This window comes from Argopecten irradians, chromosome 2 (genome assembly GCF_041381155.1).
Source record: "Argopecten irradians isolate NY chromosome 2, Ai_NY, whole genome shotgun sequence".
Taxonomy (NCBI): Eukaryota; Metazoa; Mollusca; class Bivalvia; order Pectinida; family Pectinidae; genus Argopecten; species Argopecten irradians.
In genome coordinates this window covers 52,631,523-52,655,046 of record NC_091135.1, presented here as the reverse complement: position 1 = coordinate 52,655,046, position 23,524 = coordinate 52,631,523, and the positions used below count along the sequence as shown (strand labels likewise).

Genomic DNA, 23,524 nt, shown 5'->3' with positions numbered 1-23,524 from the left:
ATTTGACACAATTTTGTTTTTTTGTTTTTAAGGAGCGAATTAATTCGAAATCCTTACTGAATGTATTATTTTATTTGAACTAACCTTTTGGTGTGTAACGACATTTTGTGTGTAACGACATTTTGTGTTTTTGTGTGTAACGACATTTTGTGTGTAACAAAATTTTTAAGAAGCCTTCTTCATGTTCTTACTCTTTGCCATTGGATATTTAGAACGATTCAAAGGATTCGCAGAATTACAGAACCGGAAGTACCACAATGACCATCACAGACAAAAGAGACAAAGTCACCCCAAACCAAACAGCCAAATCTACAACATCCACGGTAAGCCGTTTACTCTACATATGTATATTGTTTTGTGGTCTTGCAGTTGCAGTTAGTTGTTTCCTCGCGTCCTATAACATACGAAATGTTGTCACACACACAATTTCGACTTCTGGTAACTCCGTCAACATAAGTTATTTTTACAGAGACAATTTCATTAACGCGTCGCGGAACTTCGTGAAAATGTCGTTAATAAAGAATATGCATACATCGGTAATATGAATAGACTAAGCAACGTATCAATGTCAAAATGTGGTGTCGTGCTAAGTAACGAGCGGGCCTGTTTGATTAAAGTAATTTTCTTTCATTGCCCTTTTCTGAAAATTATAATATCTCGACACTCGTCAACTGGATAAAACTCACGTATCCGTACATTCCTTCAGTCTTAATAAAAAGAAAATACCAATTATTAACTTTTTCTAAATCTTAATATATTTAGATGTCAAAAACGTCTCTCACAGAAAAAATAGGCCCTTTTCGGATGCGAAACATGATTGACCGATTAGAAATTGAAAACTAAAGTTTGAACATAAAACTGTAAATGTACTGATTTTAGTTTAGTCAAATTTTAGCGCAAATGCGTAAAACTGTAAATATGATTTATGAGCGCAATTCGGTGGTTCAGTACCAGAAATGGCCTGTTACAAAATTTAGTGCTGTGTAACATGGAATCAGCGCTTAAATAATTCTACGGCTGAAATATGTAAGTTTACAATCTTAATTCTTATAAAGCTTTTCATTGATTCAGTAGACGTAGTCCGAAGTATTCTGCCATTCTATGGTCTTTATATAGACTTTGAACCGTTCATCGGCACTTGGCCTGTATTATACATAAGAGATAGTGGAACGGAGGAATGATTCGAACTACAGTAGACATTGACTATATATCTCTGAATAATTATGAGAATATGGTAAACTTTTGATACCAAGAATTTATACACTATCTATGTGTAAGTTGTGTGCTAGATAGTCTAAGCGGCATATTATATATATAGAGTTGTTGCCATTTTTTAATATAACGATTGATGCTTACCGATGTCATCCAATTATGTTCAATAAGTATATATTAACTATGACTTAGAATTAATTCTATATGGAGTTTGCGAGTATTTCTTTACAATGAGAGGGTGCGTTTCATTGAAGCGTTAATGCGCCTCCTGGCGGTACGGGAGGAGCAGTAGATTACCACGGCACGTGCCTAAATCCCGAAAATACCCATCATCACGATATAGTTAAAACGAGAGAACACGGAAGCTAAATTAAATGTGCCGGAACTAATTAATGTGTGTATCTAATTAGACTAAGGTGTATAAGAATTATAATTATTAGTGAATCTATGTATACCATCTGAATTTACTGCAGGTGGGCGCCATGAAAGGCTAATAACTACATGTGGTTTGGACCGAAACAACGTTAAAAACAAACATGGTGTATTTAGTAGAAAGAAAACTGTAGTTACGTGACATATCTTACATACATATTCAATTAAATGTGTACTGTGAGTTTTAACTTTCAACAAGAAACACACTTCAATACATCAAAACACGTTTTTAAACGCAATTAAAAAAAGTAGTTCTAAGTTTCCGTCCTCAGCACAGGGATCTGGGAATTAGTTACAGCTTATATAATTATATTTCCATTTGCTCGAGACTATGAATATTGAGTAAATATTGAGAATATAAATTGAAAAATATTGAACATGTATTTTTATTTATTGAACATTGTAGATATTTTTATCACATATATATTGAAGAATATTGAACATATATTTTCACTTATTGAATTTATATTTTTTGAATTTTGTAACGATTGACTTGCCATATAGGACACTCTGATAGGTCTATAATCATATCAACTGTAACACTCAGATCCTCAGATGACCATGTATGTAAATATGTTTAATGAAAATTAGGCAATACGAAATTCACAATCTATAGATAAGAAACATGCCTCTAAGAGATGCTTGGCACCAGACCCAAAAGATTCAAATAATGAATTATCTCCCCTACATTGAACTTACCAATCCTGTATGTTTGAACTTTATTGAAAGACTATGATAGTTTGAAGTAGATTTCGATCGAGATCACTGTTATAATATCTATTCTCAGTGTTAGCTGGTGCCGTTAAATCTATGTTGTCTTATCTGTTTATTCTGTATTTAGATTTTAAAGTGGATGACAAGCTACTGTCGGCAAAACATAGTCGAATGAACTTACAAACTGATTCTCAAACTCCGATAGTCGGTCTAAAATCATAATTCTTTGTCACTCCTGCTGTGCCGACTTCCGGATTCATTTTCACGACTCTGATAATACGTACATGTTTCCACAGATAACGGTGACGTAACCCCATGTAAAACGTACACGAGACCCTAATAAACAATACTTCATGAATGGAAGAAATAAATCTCATGTAAAAGAAAATGAAAACAGCTGGATTTTTTCATCCGAGTTTCACGGCGCAGAGGTCGACATCCACCAATCAACAAGCGAGATATATTTGATAAACATTGCCATTATTTTTTTCTTCGCATCATGCAGTTTGTTTGTAAAAGGAGAAGGAATCGTCTTTATCGCGTTAACTCAGGATAAAATGTCTTCCCACACAAGTCGTCCGTCTCAATGGTCACGGATAAAATACCTTCCCACACAAGTCGCCCGTCTCAATGGTCAGTTGTCGTACCGCTAGCATTAATTAAACTAAGCGTTGTCAAAGTAAGAACATTTGAGTTGCTGTTGTCCCATTGATTAATGCAATGATAACAGGGCGAGAGAAGTACTAGTGTGCGGCCGGCCGGGCTCGAACCCGTGACTCCGGACTTACCGCTCTACCGTCCGAGCTAAAGGGAAATTCCCAATAGCGCGAAGCAAGAAGGCGACCATATCACTACATGTAGAATTAAAACCTACTACAATAACTAACTAAATCATAACAGAATCATTTTCTATTGATTTTAGACTCCCATCTCGATACGCAGAGTAGGGATGATTTTTACCGCGTTTTTCGTCCGAGGCACATTTGAGGGAGACCCTGTCGTACCTTCTACCATGGTTACGTAATATATTCCCGGTCTCAGAGGCTGATTATGCACCGCTATAATATCATTTGACGGAGTTAAACGAAGGGAAGTAACTCCGATATATCAGGATTGTGAAACTGAAAAAGATGCATTACAGTAGGCTGATAGTGAAGTGCGAAGGAAGAGTTCTTCTGTCACTGTCACAGCTAAACGATTGGAATCTTGATTTTGTTTTTATTGCTTTCTGTGTGGTAATCTTTCCGTCACTTTCCTCATGTTCAGATAAAAGCCAACTTCGTTGCATGGAGAGCATCGGACTGAATACCCTTGGCTAGCGAAGTTGGATTGTAAAATACTGATATAATCTCGATGTTACAGTTCAGATTTGACCTTTGACTCATTTTCGATGCTTTTGACACGGATGACCATCCAAGGAAAAAGTATCCCGAATTTAGTCGCCTCTCATGATCCCCCCTTCCCCCCATGCACCTACCGTATACTTAGGGATCAGACTTAAGGAGAGTTTCGGTATATTCCTTTGAAGCATATTGGGAGTACAATTTGTTTCGCGAAATTCTGATTATGACATAGATACTAGTATTGGATCAACGTTTCTCGGTGGTTCATTTTGACATAGATATTGGATCAACGTTTCTCGGTGGCTCATTTTGACATAGATATTGAATCAACGTTTCTCGGTGGTTCATTTTGACATAGATATTGGATCAACGTTTCTCGGTGGTTCATTTTGACATAGATATTGGATCAACGTTTCTCGGTGGTTCATTTTGACATAGATATTGGATCAACGTTTCTCGGTGGTTCATTTTGACATAGATATTGGATCAACGTTTCTCGGTGGTTCATTTTGACATAGAAATTGGATCAACGTTTCTCGGTGGTTCATTTTGACATAGATATTGGATCAACGTTTCTCGGTGGTTCATTTTGACATAGATATTGGATCAACGTTTCTCGGTGGTTCATTTTGACATAGATATTGGATCAACGTTTCTCGGTGGTTCATTTTGACATAGATATTGGATCAACGTTTCTCGGTGGTTCATTTTGACACATATATTGGATCAACGTTTCTTGATGGTTCATTTTGACATAGATATTTGATCAACGTTTCTCGATGGTTTATTTTGACATAGATATTGAATCAACGTTTCTCGATGGTACATTTTGCCATAGATATTGGATCAACGTTTCTCGGTGGTTCATTTTGACATAGATATTGGATCAACGTTTCTGCGTGGTTCATTTTGACATAGATATTGGATCAACGTTTCTCGTTGGTTCATTTTGACATAGATATTGGATCAACGTTTCTCGATGGTTTATTTTGCCAATGTAGTGCAATTTTCCGTTTATTGTTTCGTTATTCTATGACGAGAAAAAAAATGAAAATGTCTAGAAAACGTATGCATTATTAAGTTATAAATTGATTTACTCGATTGTATTAATTGGCAAACATATCTAACATTGTATGCCTCGGATTTTAGTTTCACTTTCCGTATATTTTACACAAGTCGAGCTGGGTGGCGGACAGTACCGTCTGATAGTGTTTTTAAAGGTCGCCACCAACAACAACCATCTCAGTCCGTATCATGGTGGTAATAAATGCCTACTTGTGATATGTTAATTATACGTCAAACTCGACGTGATGTTGCTCAGTAATAAACCCCCTCCCCAGCGCTATAGGGCTCACAATACGGGCTAATTAGTGAGAGGCTGTGTATTCCCCGTTACCCCGAAATCTGCTACCCTCCCCGTGTCAGATGCTGTGCCAAACGTTTTGACTAGCAGAGTTTTGTAGCACCAAACAAACTTGTCCAGAAAGTCTGTTTTATTCTTAGGAAGGAAATCTTTTACAATTTTACAAGTCTTAACAGGAGAAATGTCAGCCGTGGGGTCGGGGAGGTATGTTCAGAGCTACTGACACGGGAATGCGCGTGAGAGGAAAAGATGGGGCATATCAACTGATACGTGATCATAACGCCAGACTAATGCTATAAGCCTTGTATCTTCAATGGAGTGTGCTTATCTTGGCTGTGGCATTCCGTTCCGAGTTCGCGCCGGGAATCGCTATCCCAGTCAGCATCTGAAGCTATTATACAAGAAACCCGCGCCACAGTGAACATTTTGAAAGTTATTCAAGTCGACTTTACACCAAAAAAACTTATCAATTTTTGTGTATTTGAATGTGATGGTAAATGTGTAGAGAAGGCACGTGCTTATACCGCCAGTCTGAAGACTCAATACACAGAGTAAGGGTGTGCTGTACTGGTGCTGTGCCATAGAGCTCGCGTGTTTGTCTCCTCACTGTATATCTACGTGTTAATCTCGTGCATCTGACCCACACGTGCTGACAAACTGTCGGGAGGGGGACGGAGAACGGAGGGACGCCATTAATAGTGGACACGAACATGTGACACAGACGTTTTGTTTTAACCGGGCCCCTCCGTCCCATCCCCGAAGAGGACTTTAAATAATATGACCCGTCGGTACTCCCGGGACCTCGGCAGTTCGGTAAGTAGTTAACACGCCCCTGTGTCACATCCATGGAGATCACAATTATTATAAGTATATCTAATGCGCTGTAGGACCCAGCCATCAGAAACTCGATATTCCCTACAACCATTTTCTGGTGGAATCTGCCTATCGCTCTTGAAATCAGCAAAGTACATATTTCACGCCGTTTATGATAGAAGAAAAAAGATAAAACTTAACTGCTGCAACGACTATGAGAATTGTGAAACCGACTTGAGAACATTTCTTTTCGTTATTGTCAAATGTAAGGAAGCATTCCATCCGACATGGAATAAAAATAAATCAAACAGCCTCTTGATTGTGTATCAATAACATGATTCCGTATGTATATATGATGTAATGGTTTCACCATCTGATATTGTCTCCCAGAATTTACTGGTTGCCAAACATGACGCATCAAACTTACATGAGCGACATTCCGCTTACGTTTATCACCCGACCGCAAAATCGATTTAATTACTTTCCTATATGATAATATGTAGTATTAACACAACATTTTGTTCTTTATATAATATATATAATATTCAAAAAGCGGTCGCGAAATAAATTATATAAACGATATTTCACGATTCATTTCAGTTTCGCGTGCGATCCATTGCGAAATGTCCATTTCGAAAGTTGTAATGTATATTGATATGAGCCTACCAGGATCGTTTTAGCTGACATATGATCTTTATTGGCAGACAGCACTTACAACATATGCCATCAATTAACTCTATCCGCTACGCCTAAATACATGGTGATAGGCATGAAATATTTTGTCACTGTAAAACCGTCAAAAAAATTGGTTAACTTCCTTTTATATCGATAAAAATCAATAGCATCTGGTGTCCATCTCTTTTCCATCGATCTCCCTAGGACAGTCTCGACCAGGGGGTGGGGTGGGTGGTCAGTTTGGCCTTCACGAGGATTGGGAACGGTCATCATGTTACTAATGAGGGTCTAGAGGTGGTGGATATTTGGGTGTATACACAGATAGATAATATCGTCCTGTAGTTAGCCCGTGTAATCTCCCCAATCATTGTCAGATGTCTCTCCTCATTGTTGTAGTTACGGTACACAGACTATAAGTCTGTTTTAACTTACCTTACCATTATATAAGGTACCACGACTTAGGTTCAGGATTCGATAAGTACTATATATCGTTAGGAAACACTATATAATTATTTTAATGTGTTAACCCACAAAAAAATTCGGTTAGGTTATCATTATATCAAAATTATGACACGGATAATATAACCATCAAATATTAGAATTTTTAAGTATTATCAAATGTTTATTTTAGGTAAAAAATATTCTGACAGAAAAATCTGCATTTCGTTCGCTTTAATCGAGTACCGGCCTTTTGGCTCATTTTTTATGGCAAGTCCGATTGTGACCGATTCTTATTGATTCTATAAGTATACGTTTCTTTATAGTTGTAAAGGCACTGTTTCAGGAACGTCATATACATCGCACTAAAAGTCGGAAAAATAATGATTACAAACGCAAAATAAAAAAATCGGAAAAAATATGCATTATTATTTATATCAAGTAATGAAGCAGCCTGGGTCTGTTTCACTTAATGCACTTTATGTATTAATCAAGTTTTATTCTATTATTAGATACGCTAAAATTGAATTATATTAATAGAAATTAACAAAATAGACACCAACTTATACTAAACGAATGTTACTGTTTTGTTAGTATTTTCGATGTGCGCAGTAGAGAGACGATTAAGTGTTTCGCCGACATCCAATAGGTGCCAATCCTGATGCTGTGCAGTTCTTTTGTGTACTGGACGGAGAAGAAAACGTACAAAGTAATTAAAAGGACCTGCAGTTAAGAGATTTTTATCGTCTCGACACATGCCTTTCGCAGGTTCATGCACTGTTAATAAACGGTAGATAACGTTTGATCTACTAAATCTGACACCGATGATAAAATACTTCAAGAGATAATAGATAAGACATGCACTTATGGTATATTAAAAAAAACCTGAATAATTAACGGCGAAAGACGTAAATATTAAACATTGAGGTTTAGTCAATTATATTTAAAATAGTAGTTATTTATTCAAATGTCAACGAAGAAGCGCGAAATAATTGAAACGTTTCTTAATGTTATTACCGTGAAATGAAGATAAAATATGGTTCAATATATTTGTGATGCTTAATTTTAACATCAAACATTATAATTTTAGTATTGTTTTCGTTTAAATGTATTCTCGAATAAACCATTTATCTGCAAATCTAGTGTTGTACATTGATATTTTTAGCTCATACATCTTCTCTTAACCTAAGTAATGAATATCACTCATATTTGACTTGTAGCATACCCATGTTTGGGTGTACATTGTAAGTCTAAGCTTTTGTGATATTTCCTACACTAAACAGGTGCGCGATACAGACCCCGTGAGCCTCTTGTTATGTTATTAGATGATTGTTTCAAGCAAGATTGAATTATTCTTTAATAAGAAATTTAAAATGGTACCAAAATATATCGAATGAACTGTTTACGACAATTGTAGGAAATACATTAGGTAGATAAAATTTACATACCGCTAATTCTCTTGGATAAAAATGAGCCAAACTACAAAATTCAACTTCCTAGTACATTTTACTTTCCTTATCACCATATTGTAATGAAGAAATAGCGAAAGTTTGATAGGCACAAGTACTTTCGTGGTTTGCGGCTGAACCACAAAATTTCTGAAACATTCTGATCGATCACAGTTACTTCCCTTCGCTTCAGTCCGTCAGTGCTGGCGTTTTTTTATTAGATTAACGTTCTTTTAACAACCAGGGTCATGTAAGGACGTGCCAGGTTTGTTGGTGGAGGAAAACAGGAGAAAAACCACCGACCAGCGGTCAGTACCTGGCACTGCCCCACTTAGATTCGAACTCCCGACCCAGAGCTGGAGAGCTTGTGGTAATATATCGGGACATCTTAGCCACTCTGGCGGACTAAAACGAAGGGAAGTAACTCTGATATATCAAAATATGTACCTGACGCACCCAAAACAACTATCATTGACGGTCATATCAACAAGGGGCAACGTAAACACGGTTCGGACGGCTGGTCCGGATTGATCCCTTTGTTTTTACTTGGCTGTCTATCTAATCACAGATACAAACATACTGGAGTAGGTATATATAAAGTACATGGCCTGTTCACACCTGGGTTCTATCTCTCCGCATATATATCTACAGTCTAGCCATTCTGTATCGTTACCAACAACTCACACATGGTCATATACATACTGTATCAATACATCACCCATGATGTGAGCTTTATTTATATGACAATTCGTGTCATGTCATATTTTTTTCAAACAGATATGTCACGCGGTTTATGACAGGTTCCTATTCGGACATTTTTGATGTTATTTATTTGTTTTAATCTACTCGAACATACTTAATATTCTATGTTTAGAAGTAAAATACATTTTGAAAATAATAGCCGTTTCTTTATAGTGATGTATTGCTATAACGTATTTAACTGTGTTTCTTTAGCTAATCCTTCTTAGCAGTTCTCAATACCGGTAACGCTTGCGTCAGTTAATTAGCGACTATTGTATATCACGTTTAGACTAAGTGCTGTTTACATGTTTGTTCCTGTATATTTTGTATATTATCATTTTGTATTACTTGTATATTCACTTTAGGCCTAGGTTTGGAAGTGTAGAGTTGGATATTTCTCCGCTCCGCACCCGACTGTAATAAATCAGTATATAGAAAATATCATCTTTGGATTATCCTTTTTCACAGACTACATTAGAGCTATCCCCAATACACTAGCTATAGCGCTGTGAAAGTTGGTGTGAGAATCTCCGGGCAAGTCCACTTTTTAGCTGGACTACGATACGGTCGCTCATTACTAAGACTTGATAAGTGCAAGGAACATATACTTTTTACAAATGGAGAACTGGACATTTCACCAGGGTAACATGCACATGTTAAACTCTTGCCATGGACTTTGCCAGCGTTTTGGGACACTACCTCAGATGAACTATGGAGGACCAGTTTTAAGTGAGTGTAGAAAATGTGGAAGAGGTGGAATTCTTTATTCAGACCATCGCTTTTCTTGTCCCGCTAAAAATGTGTCGTGTTTTAAGTGCGGAAATCTTGGACATTTCTCAAGAATGTGCTTCAAAAAAGTGATACGAGAGAAGTCAACGCCTCGGAAATGTCCGGCAGTGAAAAGTAGCAATAAAACAAAGTCCCGCGCTAAGAAGATAAGAGATCAACAGAGAATTAAAACTTTCAGATTAAAAAGGGAATTTTTCGCCTCTGCACCCTTTGCATCTGTTTCCAATGATGAGCTGATCAAGATGCAAACTAAACCATGTAGTGGACAGACAAGTGAAACATCCAAACGGCAGGTAAAGCAGATCAACGTTCTTAGTGACAGGTGCCATGTGCTAAATGACGAAAAGGAAAAATTACTGAAACTTGTCAAGTCTCTCGAAACAAAGTGTGAACGATTTCAAACCAGCGCAGAACGTGAAAGAAAACTTTCGGACCAAATTGAAACATTGCAAGCAACAAACAGGCAACTACAGCAAGCAATAAGTAAACATTTAAAGACGTCAACGGAACAGGGAATTATAGACACAAACAAACGCAGAAAATATCTAAATTCGCGAATAGAATATTTGGAGCAGGAGAACAACAAATACTATCAACTTGACAAAGAACAGAAAATAAAAATTGAACATCTCGAGAGAGAACTGGACATTGAGCGACATAAAAAGGTCGCTGTGACAAAAAGTGGTACCCAGGACTGTAGGACATTTAGACCACAGTGTCGTCGTCGGTAATATGCGACACGAGGACGTGTCTTATTAAAGGAGGGAGCAAACTGTCACGCGGTTTATGACAGGTTCCTATTCGGACATTTTTGATGTTATTTATTTGTTTTAATCTACTCGAACATACTTAATATTCTATGTTTAGAAGTAAAATACAAAGCTTCATTTTGAAAATAATAGCCGTTTCTTTATAGTGATGTATTGCTATAACGTATTTAACTGTGTTTCTTTAGCTAATCCTTCTTAGCAGTTCTCAATACCGGTAACGCTTGCGTCAGTTAATTAGCGACTATTGTATATCACGTTTAGACTAAGTGCTGTTTACATGTTTGTTCCTGTATATTTTGTATATTATCATTTTGTATTACTTGTATATTCACTTTAGGCCTAGGTTTGGAAGTGTAGAGTTGGATATTTCTCCGCTCCGCACCCGACTGTAATAAATCAGTATATAGAAAATATCATCTTTGGATTATCCTTTTTCACAGACTACATTAGAGCTATTTCCCCAATACACTAGCTATAGCTCTGTGAAAGATATATCAGTCTATTGCGAGATTTAGTTGATGGCGCGGCAATATTCCTGATGGAACATATGTGATTCAAAGTTTATTTCAATTTAAAACATTTTTTTTTTTTTTGAAAAATAAAACCTTATTGAAGTCTCTCCACGTGCGGTCATTTATTAGCACTTTGATTGGCTTCCAATTATCACCTGTCAAGTTTGTATTTCGACAATTTAGTCGCCATTTAGAACTAGTAGGCTAATTAAAATGTATTTCATTTAATTACTAAACGATAACTTCTGATCTTGACGTTTAACATACGAAAATCAGAAAATTACTAACATAACACGTAATATAGAATATAAAATGGGTTCTTAGAAACAGAGGTAATATTTATCAGAATTCTGACTCATGCTTTTTTCACCATAGAAATCTGCAACATCCGGCATTTACTCTAGGCAGTTTATTACAGCAGCGTTTGATTCGGTTTTCTAATTGACTCACCCAGTTTTTCTTACAAAACATAGACTAAACATTGATTACAAACCTTCGAGAAATATCCTCCCTAACAGACTTAATTAGACAAGAATAAAACTCGCTTTGCGCTTAAGTTGTTCGTGATCAACCAATTTTTCCCTGGGTGCATTATTATTGAGTGCAATGTGGTCATTTTTATTGTCACGATCCGGAACCTCAAGTAAAGTTAAAATTATTTTGAAAAAACCCTCGATTATCCTTTATTTTTGGAATGTGATCATTACCCATATATCGGGGATGTGCCCTTATTTAAGATTTATCTGGGTCAGAGGTCAAAATCTAGGCCAGAGTAGTCTACTTTTAAAACATAAAATACTACATCGCCTATAAATAAGTAATATTTGTTAACACCTCAGTGTCATGAGTGCTTATTTTGAAGTACAGTCGAATCTGTACTAACGACCATCTGTATTAAGCGACCCTCTGTTCTAAACGACAACTTCAATTCCCCCCCCAAGCATTTTCACTATATAATTTAACCCTATTAAACGACCATCTCTCTAACTTCCCGTGGTGAACAATGTTTAACCACACAGGTGACATTGGAACGGCACAGTTACTTCATGGGAAGTAGGAATACATTCCAAGTGCACCCACTTGCTACATGAATCGCACTTTGCCCAGTCTAGATTAAAGGTCAAAATATAGGTTAGAGTAACCTACGTTGGCTTCATTAATGAATGAGCCATATTTGATTTTCTAGTGACAGTAAGTGCATATAGACATTCACAAGATTCATAAAATGTATCAGAACTACCTAGATAAATAAAGAACTTAGGAAAAACACGAAAAAGGTATAAAAATAAAATGGGTGTGTATTGTTCGGAAATTTAAAATGAGAACGACACACATATGGGTTTCTATAGTATCCGAAATATGCGCCGTACAGACCGTTATGATAATGAACGTCAAATTTTGATTTCCAACCTTCCGGCAGACGACACGTTTTCCCGTCTACTTGGCAACAAATCCATCACTTAGTGGTTGGCTATCAGACACCAAACTGGGTTTTTAGTTTTGGTCCAATCTGGTGTCTGTCCTAGTCCGTGATAGTCCTGTTTTAAAGTCTGGAGATTGAGGGGCGGGGATATCTCTATAGATTATCGGAGATATGTATAGGTGGAATAACAGTATGTGTTTCTATCGTTGTTCCAGTTTTATAAAATATACTATCACGATTTCAGAACTCATGTTGCCAAAAGTTCTAGTTCAGAAATACAGACAGAAAGTATATAAAATATAGAACATTGGCGTTATATAAATGTATTGATATACATAACATTCAACTTTTAGCATTACTCAGAAACTGATTAAAAGTACCCAAATACCCCCAAAGCACAACAATCAGTTATAAATATACAATATAATGTACACCTGAGTAGAATATATTCCAAAGGTTCGAAAATTAGGGCAGCCTCGGTGGCTGAGTAGTTCGGTGGTCTAACATACCTGCGTTGCTAGTTCGAAACCCAAATGGGACAGTTGTTACGTATGATGTAGTTATTGTAAGTCGACGGTTCTTCTCTGAGCACTCTGGTTTCTCTCGGTCTCATAAACCCGATAGTCTTTAAACGACATTTGTACTAATAAGGTGTAAAATAAAACAAACATAAACACACAAAAATAAAATTCTAAGTAATTTAGTATAACTTTACAATAAACGAAATGGTAGTTCTATAAGTTCTTTTCTTGTAAAGTTATATCAGTAAAAGAAAAGTCAAGAAAAAACAGTTGGTCCAGTCTATTCTCGAACGAGACATGGTAGCAAAGTATAGCTGTTTTACAGGCTTTGTGTAATACGCTAATTAGGTCTACAAAATAGACAAACAGCTGATACGTCTTGTTTATCCTCCTGTACTTATTTATATCTCCAGTTAACTCCCAGGGTCAGGGAGTGCAGTTTAACACAAGACTCGTAAGAGATACTTTGGTAATATAAAAATACTTTGTCCACTTGTAGAAGTTAGTGTAGCGAGATTCTTCCAAGAGGTAAACATTGGGTGTCTGGTTTTTTTTTAAACCTAGTGAGTTCTTCGTACACTCAACGACCTAAGGATTACACGTATGACTCTCAAAATGTTGATACATAAAAAGAGATATCGTACACAATATGTTAAATATCGGAACATTGTGAAGTAAGATTGGTTATAGATTGATATATCGCACCGCACGACAAGCTATTACCGGAACCATATTGGCTCATCCAAGACAATATCCAGATGTTGATCATTTTACCCCCCTAAACAAGATTAGCAGTAAAAACGTTGGCGAACACAATTCTTACCTAAATGATTATTGTATTGCACATAATAACATTTTCAGACAAAAACATTTCCAAAACTGCAAGTTAAAATGACCATTCCATCCAAATCACTTAAAATGTGTTTGTTCAGGTATATCCAGGAGTCCATCCTGTCAGCGGATATTGTAACTAAAGGGCTGATCAAGACGCCATCTACATCCGGACCACCAATAGAATGGTAAACAAAAGTTTTCATTGAGAGGTCCGCGGCATTTTGTATAATTATGAACTGATAATAAATTCTCTTTATCTGATATCTGTATGAAATGAATTTTTAATGTTGATGTTCTCCGAATAAAACCTTACCCTTCGAGAAAAATGGAGATGATTGTGTCATCATCATATGCTACAGTTTATTTCTTTTTCTCCAGCGTCGTCGAAGTTACTCTGTTAGTTCTTCACGTCCCAGCGTTCATGGTGTCCCTTCTTCCGGTAAAGCTCGCCCAAATACCCTTAGTCTTTCCAATTCCGGTTCGACGAATCGGTCAGTTTCGACTAGTGGGCGTGTAGGTTTCGGTGCTGGGTCCTCTAGGGCAGCGACTCCTCAGTCTGCAGTTCCCTACAGTGGTGGAACTTCTTTCAGCAGTGGGTATCATTCAAGTACGGGATATAGTGCTGCACCACAATACGGCAAGACCACTGGTGGTAGTTATGGTGGAGTCCGGGCCGGAACTGACGTAGCTACTCTGCTAGCAGTTCCACGTACCCGTAGTAACAGTAGTAGTGTACATGTTCCCAGTACCGGAAGTGCCCGTGTTAGCTCAAGTGTTGGATCCAGAATCCCAGTTCATATCGATAACACTAGAAAGTCTCCGGTCAGCGTAAGTATATGCTTGACCGTTTGGAGTGACCAGAAAATCCGGATGTTTTTGCGCCTTCCAAACATTTCCCCTTAGCGACAGTATGCCATAACATTCCTTTCCTTTTTGGAAATATGATGACAGGATTGAAGTTATTTCAAGTTTTACTTTGTATTCTTTACCACTGTCACTCTCCCCAGTTTACAGAGATGGAATTCCCTTTCCTTCCCTTTGTCTCTCTCCCTTGTTGAAATTCGTCCAAACTTTAGATGATATTTTTTACCCTGATCTACTTTTCCATGGTTTTCTGGTTTTTGTTTTTTTCGTTCCATCATTTTTATCCGTGTCACCTGACGATAGGTTTTAACCTGCCTACGGGTGTTGCTGCTTTAGTGACTTTTGAAACCCAATATGCACCATTCTTGTTTCGAATAAGAGTCCACGCTCAACGTCAAGGATGCAATTTAAGTAAAAAATGTATGTAGTTTAAGTTGTATTACTATTCCTCATTTCAGGTTTATAAATCATCTTCTATGTGGAAACAAAAATGTTTTTCGTTTATACTTCGTGCAGAAAAAAATGTACAAACTAGATCTCACTTGAAGAAACAATTGGTTAACATGTTATTTACGTATACATATATTGATGTTTTGCAATGCTTTATCTGTCCTGTGTAATAGATTTTGTTAATGTAATGAAGTTTTATTTTCTCTAATGACTTTTCTATTTCCATTTAGCCGATTAGGTCACAACAAAAAAGTAGGCGTAATATTGCTGCTTTTCGCAGAATTAGATCTTCCAAGGATGTATGTCTTAACTGTTCCTAACGTAAGGATGACAGTCACCTTTAAATATTACAACGATAAAATGTAAATCTACACAAAAATGATTCGTGGCAGAGAAAACGTTTTATACAGAAACATGGTGAAACTCTATTTCAGCACCGAGGCATAAAACGCTATACGTATAAGCCTAAGAAACACAGAATGAAGTGGTTGGGGAATTAGTATGGCCAGATAGTATAATTGTAGTTAATGTAAAATAGGGTAATTTCATTTCCAACAGCGAGATATGATCTTTTGATATATCACGGTGTAATTTCACGCTGAGGGTCCGTGTTGGTCCATTAGTAGAAACGTTGTCTGGTCGGAATAAACTACTGGTTATATATCAATTTCTGGATTATAAGTATATCGTACAGACAATATTGGTGTCTCGCTCTGCTGTTACATAGAGTACAAACTTCTCTGTTCAGCAAAGATAACATTGTTTTATTGTTCCTATTATTGGTTGAAATGATCCGTAAAGATGGATTCTAGCCAACTTCCGGTTCACTGTTCACGGTTGACTGGGAATCAATTTTTTTCGTGGTATATAAAAATATGAAAACATATGTGATGTTACCGAAACAATGGCAATTGTCATGATATATCGTATTTGCAAGCTCTTATTTGTTGACTCGTACACTATTTTTTTTAAACCCCATAGGGACCTGAACAGAAAGCTCCTAGATTTTGGTCGTCCAAAGATGTTCTGTATATACACAAATATACATACATAGGCTTATTATCTTGGCTTACATTTATAGAAAAAAGTCTCTATAATTTTAGCTCGCCTATTCGAAAATTGGCCAATTTTGTTCACCAAGCACTCACTGGAAAGATAAATTATTTCCCTTTAAGGTAAGATATGCGTCAATGGTGTATATACTATATAGCACATTTATTTAAATAATCATAGTTTTTAAAAAAATAAGTCCGTTTTTCTCGACCGCCGAGTTCATACCCTTTAAGTTGATACTATAATATATATACAATGTATATATATATGTACACTGTTGGTTAAAATTTTTCGTGCCAGGTCCCTGTAGTATTGCCTGCCATCATCATCATCATCATCATGATCGTTGTCGTCGTCGTCAATTATTTCATAAGGAACACCTTGGCGGTGAGATTCATAAACAAGTCTTATAACTGTGGTAATGATGCAGATAATAAATTTTATTAAGTCACGTGACGTCACAAATGTGCGCAGGAACACGAAAAACCTACACACATGCGTCATGCCAAGACGTTATTGTATATAATTGAATCGAGCGATGCATGCTAATAAGGTTAAATTTCATGGTGTTTTCGAACACCGACAATGTTAACCTCATTAAAATCCCTTGTTTATTGTAAGTACCTCCTCTCTGACAAAATAGACTCGACTGAGTACTGATGGGGTTGCTGATGGACGGGTTTAAAATTGCACTTGTCAGTGTAATTAGGTAAGATAGGTATCGTTTAGGTTTGACCGGGTCGTTCTACACCATATTTACCCTCTAACCCTTCTACTGGGGCGCTGGCAGGTTGATTGGTATATTGGCACGAGTAAATATTGTTAAGTATCTTATCTCCACAGATATAGAAACTCAAACTAACTCGGTCATCATTGTTTATCGAAAATGTTGGCTACATATAACACTTATCACAACCACCATGGACCACTATCCAATGACATAGAGCATCACCGAAAACACTAAATTTGCTTTAGATTAAAGTAAAGATGTACTTCTTGAAAATGTGTAGAAATAAAAATCATATGAAGGTGAAATATTCAGGAATACGTATGCCTGAAATGCACGTGTGGGTGGTCTATGAAACTGACACTGCTGCAATAGAATGGCTATCGATCACATACCCGACAAGACGGGCCAAACTGACACGGCAACCGAAGTGTCAGTTTTGAAATCGAAATACTGCATTTGTTTACCATAAAGATAGGTTTGGCGAAGCGGACCGTATCGGAACTATTCGTGGAGTGTGAAAGCTCCATCTATCTTATTTTCTATAATCACCTTCCTTGGCACGTACGAGTCCCTTGGCTATAACCCCTCACCTCGCGTAGCAGTGTCGCCATACATCCTCTGTCGTATATAATCTTTCATTAATTGCTTTTGAGCCGCTTATTATTTTCGCAACGCTTATAAATATGTAGACGTGCATATTTACGTTTTTGTAGGGTATTTACATTAAAAGACTTTAAATATAGCTCTTTCGATTCTAAATTCTCTTTTTTTCAATAATGTTGATCTCTGCTATAAAAGTTGTGTGTTCTAAAACTTTTATACCAATGGACCAATAGCCCAGTGCTCTGATAGTATAGTTTTTAATCTTTAAATCTATTTGAAAACAATTAATGTTTCTTTCGATTAATCATTACCTGGCAGGCAATGGTTTCAAACCAGTTTAAAATAAAACACAATGTTTGCTTTTACATTCAGATGTTTGGCTAAAATGATAATACCTTTCAACGTCACAATTTTTATGTCTATGGTTTGGCGTCACTTTTCTATGCATTTGATGTTTGTTTTCATTCTAAATGTGTTCATTCTCTAGCGGATCTCCGTTTATATATTCTCTGGTCTATTTTTGTCATTGGAAGATTGACAAAAATAAAAATAACACTCGTATATATATCGCCATGCTTGTCACTGTTCATTCCCTCATAAAACGGCTCACATAACGGCATAAAGCATAAAATTATGATAGACGTCAGCGATCTGATTAATCTTGTATAGGTCTCGCGATATCTGTGATTATGACGCACGTTCAAGAAAAAAAAATCTAATTGCACGTCTGATGCACGTGTTGGGAGTATAGTTATATATAAAGTTGCTACGTTCGTCCAGACAATGATAGGGCTACATTTGCTTATAGTACTGTATTGAATTAAGCATATTCTTAGTTGCTCTAAGATTGAGACGAGAATTCGGCAACTTATTCCAATCTACAGTATGTTAACTGATTGTATGTTTACGTTATAAATACTTCAACAAAGATGTTAAAAGTGTATGCTACATATGTTACGTTAGGATAATCGACTGCATAACATAAAGATGTCTTTTTATTTACTATATTTTGATTTCGATGAGTTGCGATTTTACGTAATTCGTGTCTGAAATATTCCGATTGTTTTACATATAGAGCTGTCGACACCCCCTCATCACCTGACGTCATGCTGCAATCATTCCCAGAATTCATTGCGCTTCCTCATTCCGGGAGAGATTGGCGGTTAGTGGGGAATATTGGCCAATGATTCGTAAACGTTTACAATATAGCTTTGTCTTAAACACCTGGATGACTCTGCTGGATGACTCTGATTCAAGGAAACTATTTCGATATATATTCCAACAGCTTGCTATCAACTGTACATTTAGGCCTATTGTTATTATGACTACTATCTTGTATAGTGTTTCCCACAGGAAAAAAAGGGCATGGTGCTGGGTTTTGAAAAGGGCACCTTGACCGCGATAAATAACCATCAGAAGGAACAAAGGTTATATCGACAACTTCCAATACATGGGGAAATTTTTAAAACTGTCTTGTTGTTTATTTAATTCTGGTTCAACTTAATATCATTTAAATGCTTTAAACTCTCTGAGTTGCTAAGTAATAGCAGTAATATCAGGACATATATTTAAAGTGTACACGGAATGGTTTGGTATATAAGGCTTAGTAAATGTGTCATTGTATAAAATTTAGAATGGAGAAAGTACGAGTTTCATAGCGAATACGGTATTAGAGATAATGCGACATTTCTCTAGAACACACCTGAAGCCCCAAGCCATTGACCCCGATTTGGGACCCCTGACCTGTGACGTCACGAGGACAACGGGACCTACTCTACTCGCATAAGATAGAGTGGCGATTTTCTGTGTCTGACATCTAATATAAACAATCTGTTTGTAAATATCGATTTTTACAGACACAAGTACCTGTGTACATGTCCGATACCTATTTAATATTATCCTCAATCACAGATATGAGTTTGGAATACGCTTGAAAATAGGGATTTATACCATGCATATATTGATGTACCTGTCGTAGATAAATGAACATTGCTGCGCGTTTTATGCACAATTATACACTATATAATGTGTATAATAATCCACGTACGTTGTAAATCTACGGTATTTGGAACCACATCTTGACTATGTTATCCAAACCCCGACTCGGGTCGTTGTACTGGTCAAACCCGCTTTACAAATTTCTGACTTTTTCATATAACCTACCCATACGAATTAAGTTATGATTCTAAACAGATTTTTTTTGCATTTATGTAAATGCATCTAATTATTGTGTTATATCTGAAATCGATCCATTTTTATCTCACGAAATACATTCAGCTTTCATATAATACAATACATCCGACGACTTGGCTTTCATATAATACAATACATCCGACGACTTGTTGATATTTCGCTGACAAGTTCATTTATTAGTGTCTTTAATTGAAAAAATAAATCATGCACGAGTCACTATATGACCAAAAAATGTTCTCATACATGTACTTGTACATGTAGCTTTAAAAGGAAGATAGAATTGTTACAGCTATAAATGAATTATGTATTTTAAATTCATTTCCTTAAGTGGTTTATTTTTTTTTAATTTACTCCCCCTCCCATTTTATGTCTATGATATTTACGTGTATTGAACTATGAAATACATTTAACACCTTTTCTTTTCGTTATGCTGATTCTTGAAATCCATAGGCCAAGTGAATTTTTATTTATACAGAAACATATTCAAATGGATAATTATATGACCATCATTTTTCGAATTCGTCTCCTTTTATATGACATTATGAAAATTGAATATTCCCCAGGTTTGATAATTTAGTAAGCTGTTAAAACAGAGATAAGATCTCTATTGAAAAGTTTTTTACACAAGGTACACCTGGCTTATACCAGAAACAAAAATAACTTATAATTTCCGCTAATAAACTTATATATTTAGCATGATATCAGTTGCAATATTTCCTATTTTATATATAATTAAATCGTCACCATAACTGTATACTGTATATATATCTGTAAAATTCTCGTAACCCCATTTTAGGATTACATATGTCCACCTTTTTGCTATAACCCCACTACCAAACACCTCACTGCCGTTGTCCTCGTGACGTCACATCCGGTTATTCCCCAAATCAGCGTGAGCGGCCGATTCCCTGATTAGCAGTTGATATACAGGTAAAAATCGAGCACTTCGGAGGGCGGTATCTCGGTACTGAAGCGGCCGATTTTGATGCGGTTTTCAACATTCTTGTCAGGAGATCAAACAGAATAACATATCTAAATATCATTTTCCATTCCGTGTACACTTTAATTATTCTGAGTGAAAAAAATGATTTTGAAAATTGTAATCTGCAGATCATATGATCATGACTATAATTGATTCACAAGAAAGATCTAAATTTCATTTATATTAATTAAAAGAATGTGAAAATTCAAAATGTATTCCTTTATTTCAATCCAATTACCTTTATTTTAATATATATCTTTATTTAAATATTAAAAATACTGTATTGATTTGAATAAGATAACATGTTTCATAATAATGGACGATTAATTAAAATAATGTTCTAAATTTACAAGCACTAAATTAAGAAAATACAGATAAGTGTGAGAGTAGTATGCAAAATATTTCAATTTAATCTGATAGAGAAAAAAGTTGATTTCTTTTTAATTTGATTTATTTTAATTACTTTGCTATTAATAATTTTATTATTATTAAGATATCTTTTCTAAAAATAAATTCACACCGAAATTCTAAAAATAATACCGTTTTCGTTTTTAAAAACGTGAATATTAGTAAAATCCTGAAATTCAATACCTCCGGATCTACTATTACAATACACCCAAAATGGCGGCCATTACGATTGCAAATCTTGTGACATCCATCAGATATAGATAGGCCTATTAAACATTAAAAACGTGAGTAAATCATTTACAGTTGTAAGCAGTATTTGTTTTTGAAGTAATGCTCACTAGCTGTAGTCATAAAACTTATTGAAAGGCCAGCTGATTGTTTTCTAGGCTGCCGATCGGCTGCTTGACTTCAGCTTACGTAATACACAGACCTGAAAGTGACACCACAAGCCAAGGTGGAAATAGCCCAAGGCTGCTAATTAGGGCCACTGGGGTGTTGGTCAGGGGGTCAGGGAGTGATCACACTTCTTTTGTTTACTTAATTATCAAGCAACTACCTGGTATTTGGTAGTTTAGTAGAAGTGTACTGGGGACAAACAGGGCACGGCGTTAGGTCATAGGGGCATGGCGTCAGGTAAAAAGGGCACGGCGCGGCGCCATGCTAATCGGGGCTGTGGGAAACACTATAATTATTATGTATGACGTGACTCCGTACGTCCATCGTTCTGGTTATTGCTATAACGCATTAGACGACATTCCTATAGACAAATATCATATGTTATCATGTAGTCTACTATAAAATAAACAGATATTTCCTCCAATTAGATATATTATTATGTATGACGTGACTCCGTACGTCCATCGTTCTGGTTATTGCTATAACGCATTAGACGACATTCCTATAGACAAATATCATATGTTATCATGTAGTCTACTATAAAATAAACAGATATTTCCTCCAATTAGATATTTTCTCCGAAAAACCCGTTGCACCTTTCCAACTGGGACCTTCGAAAGCCTTCTTTATCGAAAAGATATTACTCTAAGTGCGACTTTTTACGGCATCAATATAAAGTACCCATAAAACCTTCTTTCTCTCTTCTTGATAAAATAAAGAGATCTTTATGGATAATTTCATGAACTAATTTATATACATGTACATGCATAAGGATAAATATTCGACCAATATTGCTATAGAAACGAAAGGTTTGATTAAAATGCAATGGCAGAAATACAATGAGTGAGACAATGGTATATTTACTATTCTTCTCTAAAATGTTTGGTAAAAGGGGGTCGACAGATATATACAGGCGTGGGTGGGGGAGGAAAAAGACTTATGAGAGGGGAGGGGGTGGATAGGGGGAGGGGCTAATAGCATACACTAGTATGTTTGTTGTTTTGCACACTAACTGCCTTAGGAAGTCATCTCGGTGCTCGTGGCACGTGTGGTGCTATTTATAGTTTACCAGACCTTAGTTATCTTTTATAGAAACTAAATGTTAGTATCATTACCACATTGGGTGTACATTAATGGGAAATAACAGCTCTTAAGATGGTCAAAGATACTGGCATTACGACAACTGGTACTGTAAATATCACATTGTTTGTTTTATGTGCCCATCCTGAAACTGTTAGGTTGTAGTTGTACTTTTTTAATGATTTCACATTGTGTCAACTTAAACTGATACAATCCCTTGTATGTATTTGAATAATACGCAGTAATCTAAGCTGTGGTTACAGTACTATCTATTGTTCATTGTAAGTAACGACTTAAGTAATGACGGTTATATCGTCCTGCTAGCTGGAGAAAGGCCAAAGTTAGATAGTAAGTCGTTTACAGTACTGGATATAGAGCACCTTACAATATCACGGCACTAGCCATCGGTTTAAAGTGCAGGATCAAGACTCCGTCATTATTACCCTGAAATGACAAAAAAAACGTATTGTCTTTATGTAATGGTTTCATTAGACGAAACATGATAATACTTATTAGCTATTAATATTGGACATTGTGTCTTCCCCGTGTAGCATTTGATCAGTGTAACCCTAAATACCGACTGGCATATACAGAAGTGCAATACATCTGTAGTTGCTTCTTAATCGTCAAAGTGGTGTGCCTCCATATATCACAGTCCAATTAGGTTCGCTATGGCGAGTTCTATTCGAGTAAAGCTTTTGTTGTTCGTTTTATTTTTTTCTGGTGCTCTAGGAAAC

The 23,524-nt window shown here is 36.2% G+C and overlaps 1 protein-coding gene across 16 annotated transcripts in view; it reads left to right on the top strand.

The window, feature by feature from the left end:
- The first annotated feature begins 242 nt into the window (after positions 1 to 242).
- LOC138315899 (FH1/FH2 domain-containing protein 3-like) overlaps positions 243 to 23,524 on the top strand; it is a 134,773-nt gene continuing 111,491 nt past the window's right edge. For 8 of the 16 annotated variants that reach the window (XR_011207553.1, XR_011207551.1, XR_011207552.1 and 5 more), the window contains exons 1-3: positions 5,176 to 5,877; positions 14,127 to 14,213; positions 14,407 to 14,856. Coding sequence is in view for 12 of the 16 variants with exons in the window: in XM_069257236.1 (XP_069113337.1) it covers positions 14,211 to 14,213; positions 14,407 to 14,856 (453 nt within the window). In the remaining 4 variants the exon portion in view is untranslated. Of the gene's footprint in view, positions 324 to 5,175; positions 5,878 to 14,126; positions 14,214 to 14,406; positions 14,857 to 23,524 lie in introns of those variants that run through there. The other 8 variants (XM_069257242.1, XM_069257235.1, XM_069257243.1 and 5 more) reach the window with 5 other exon arrangements.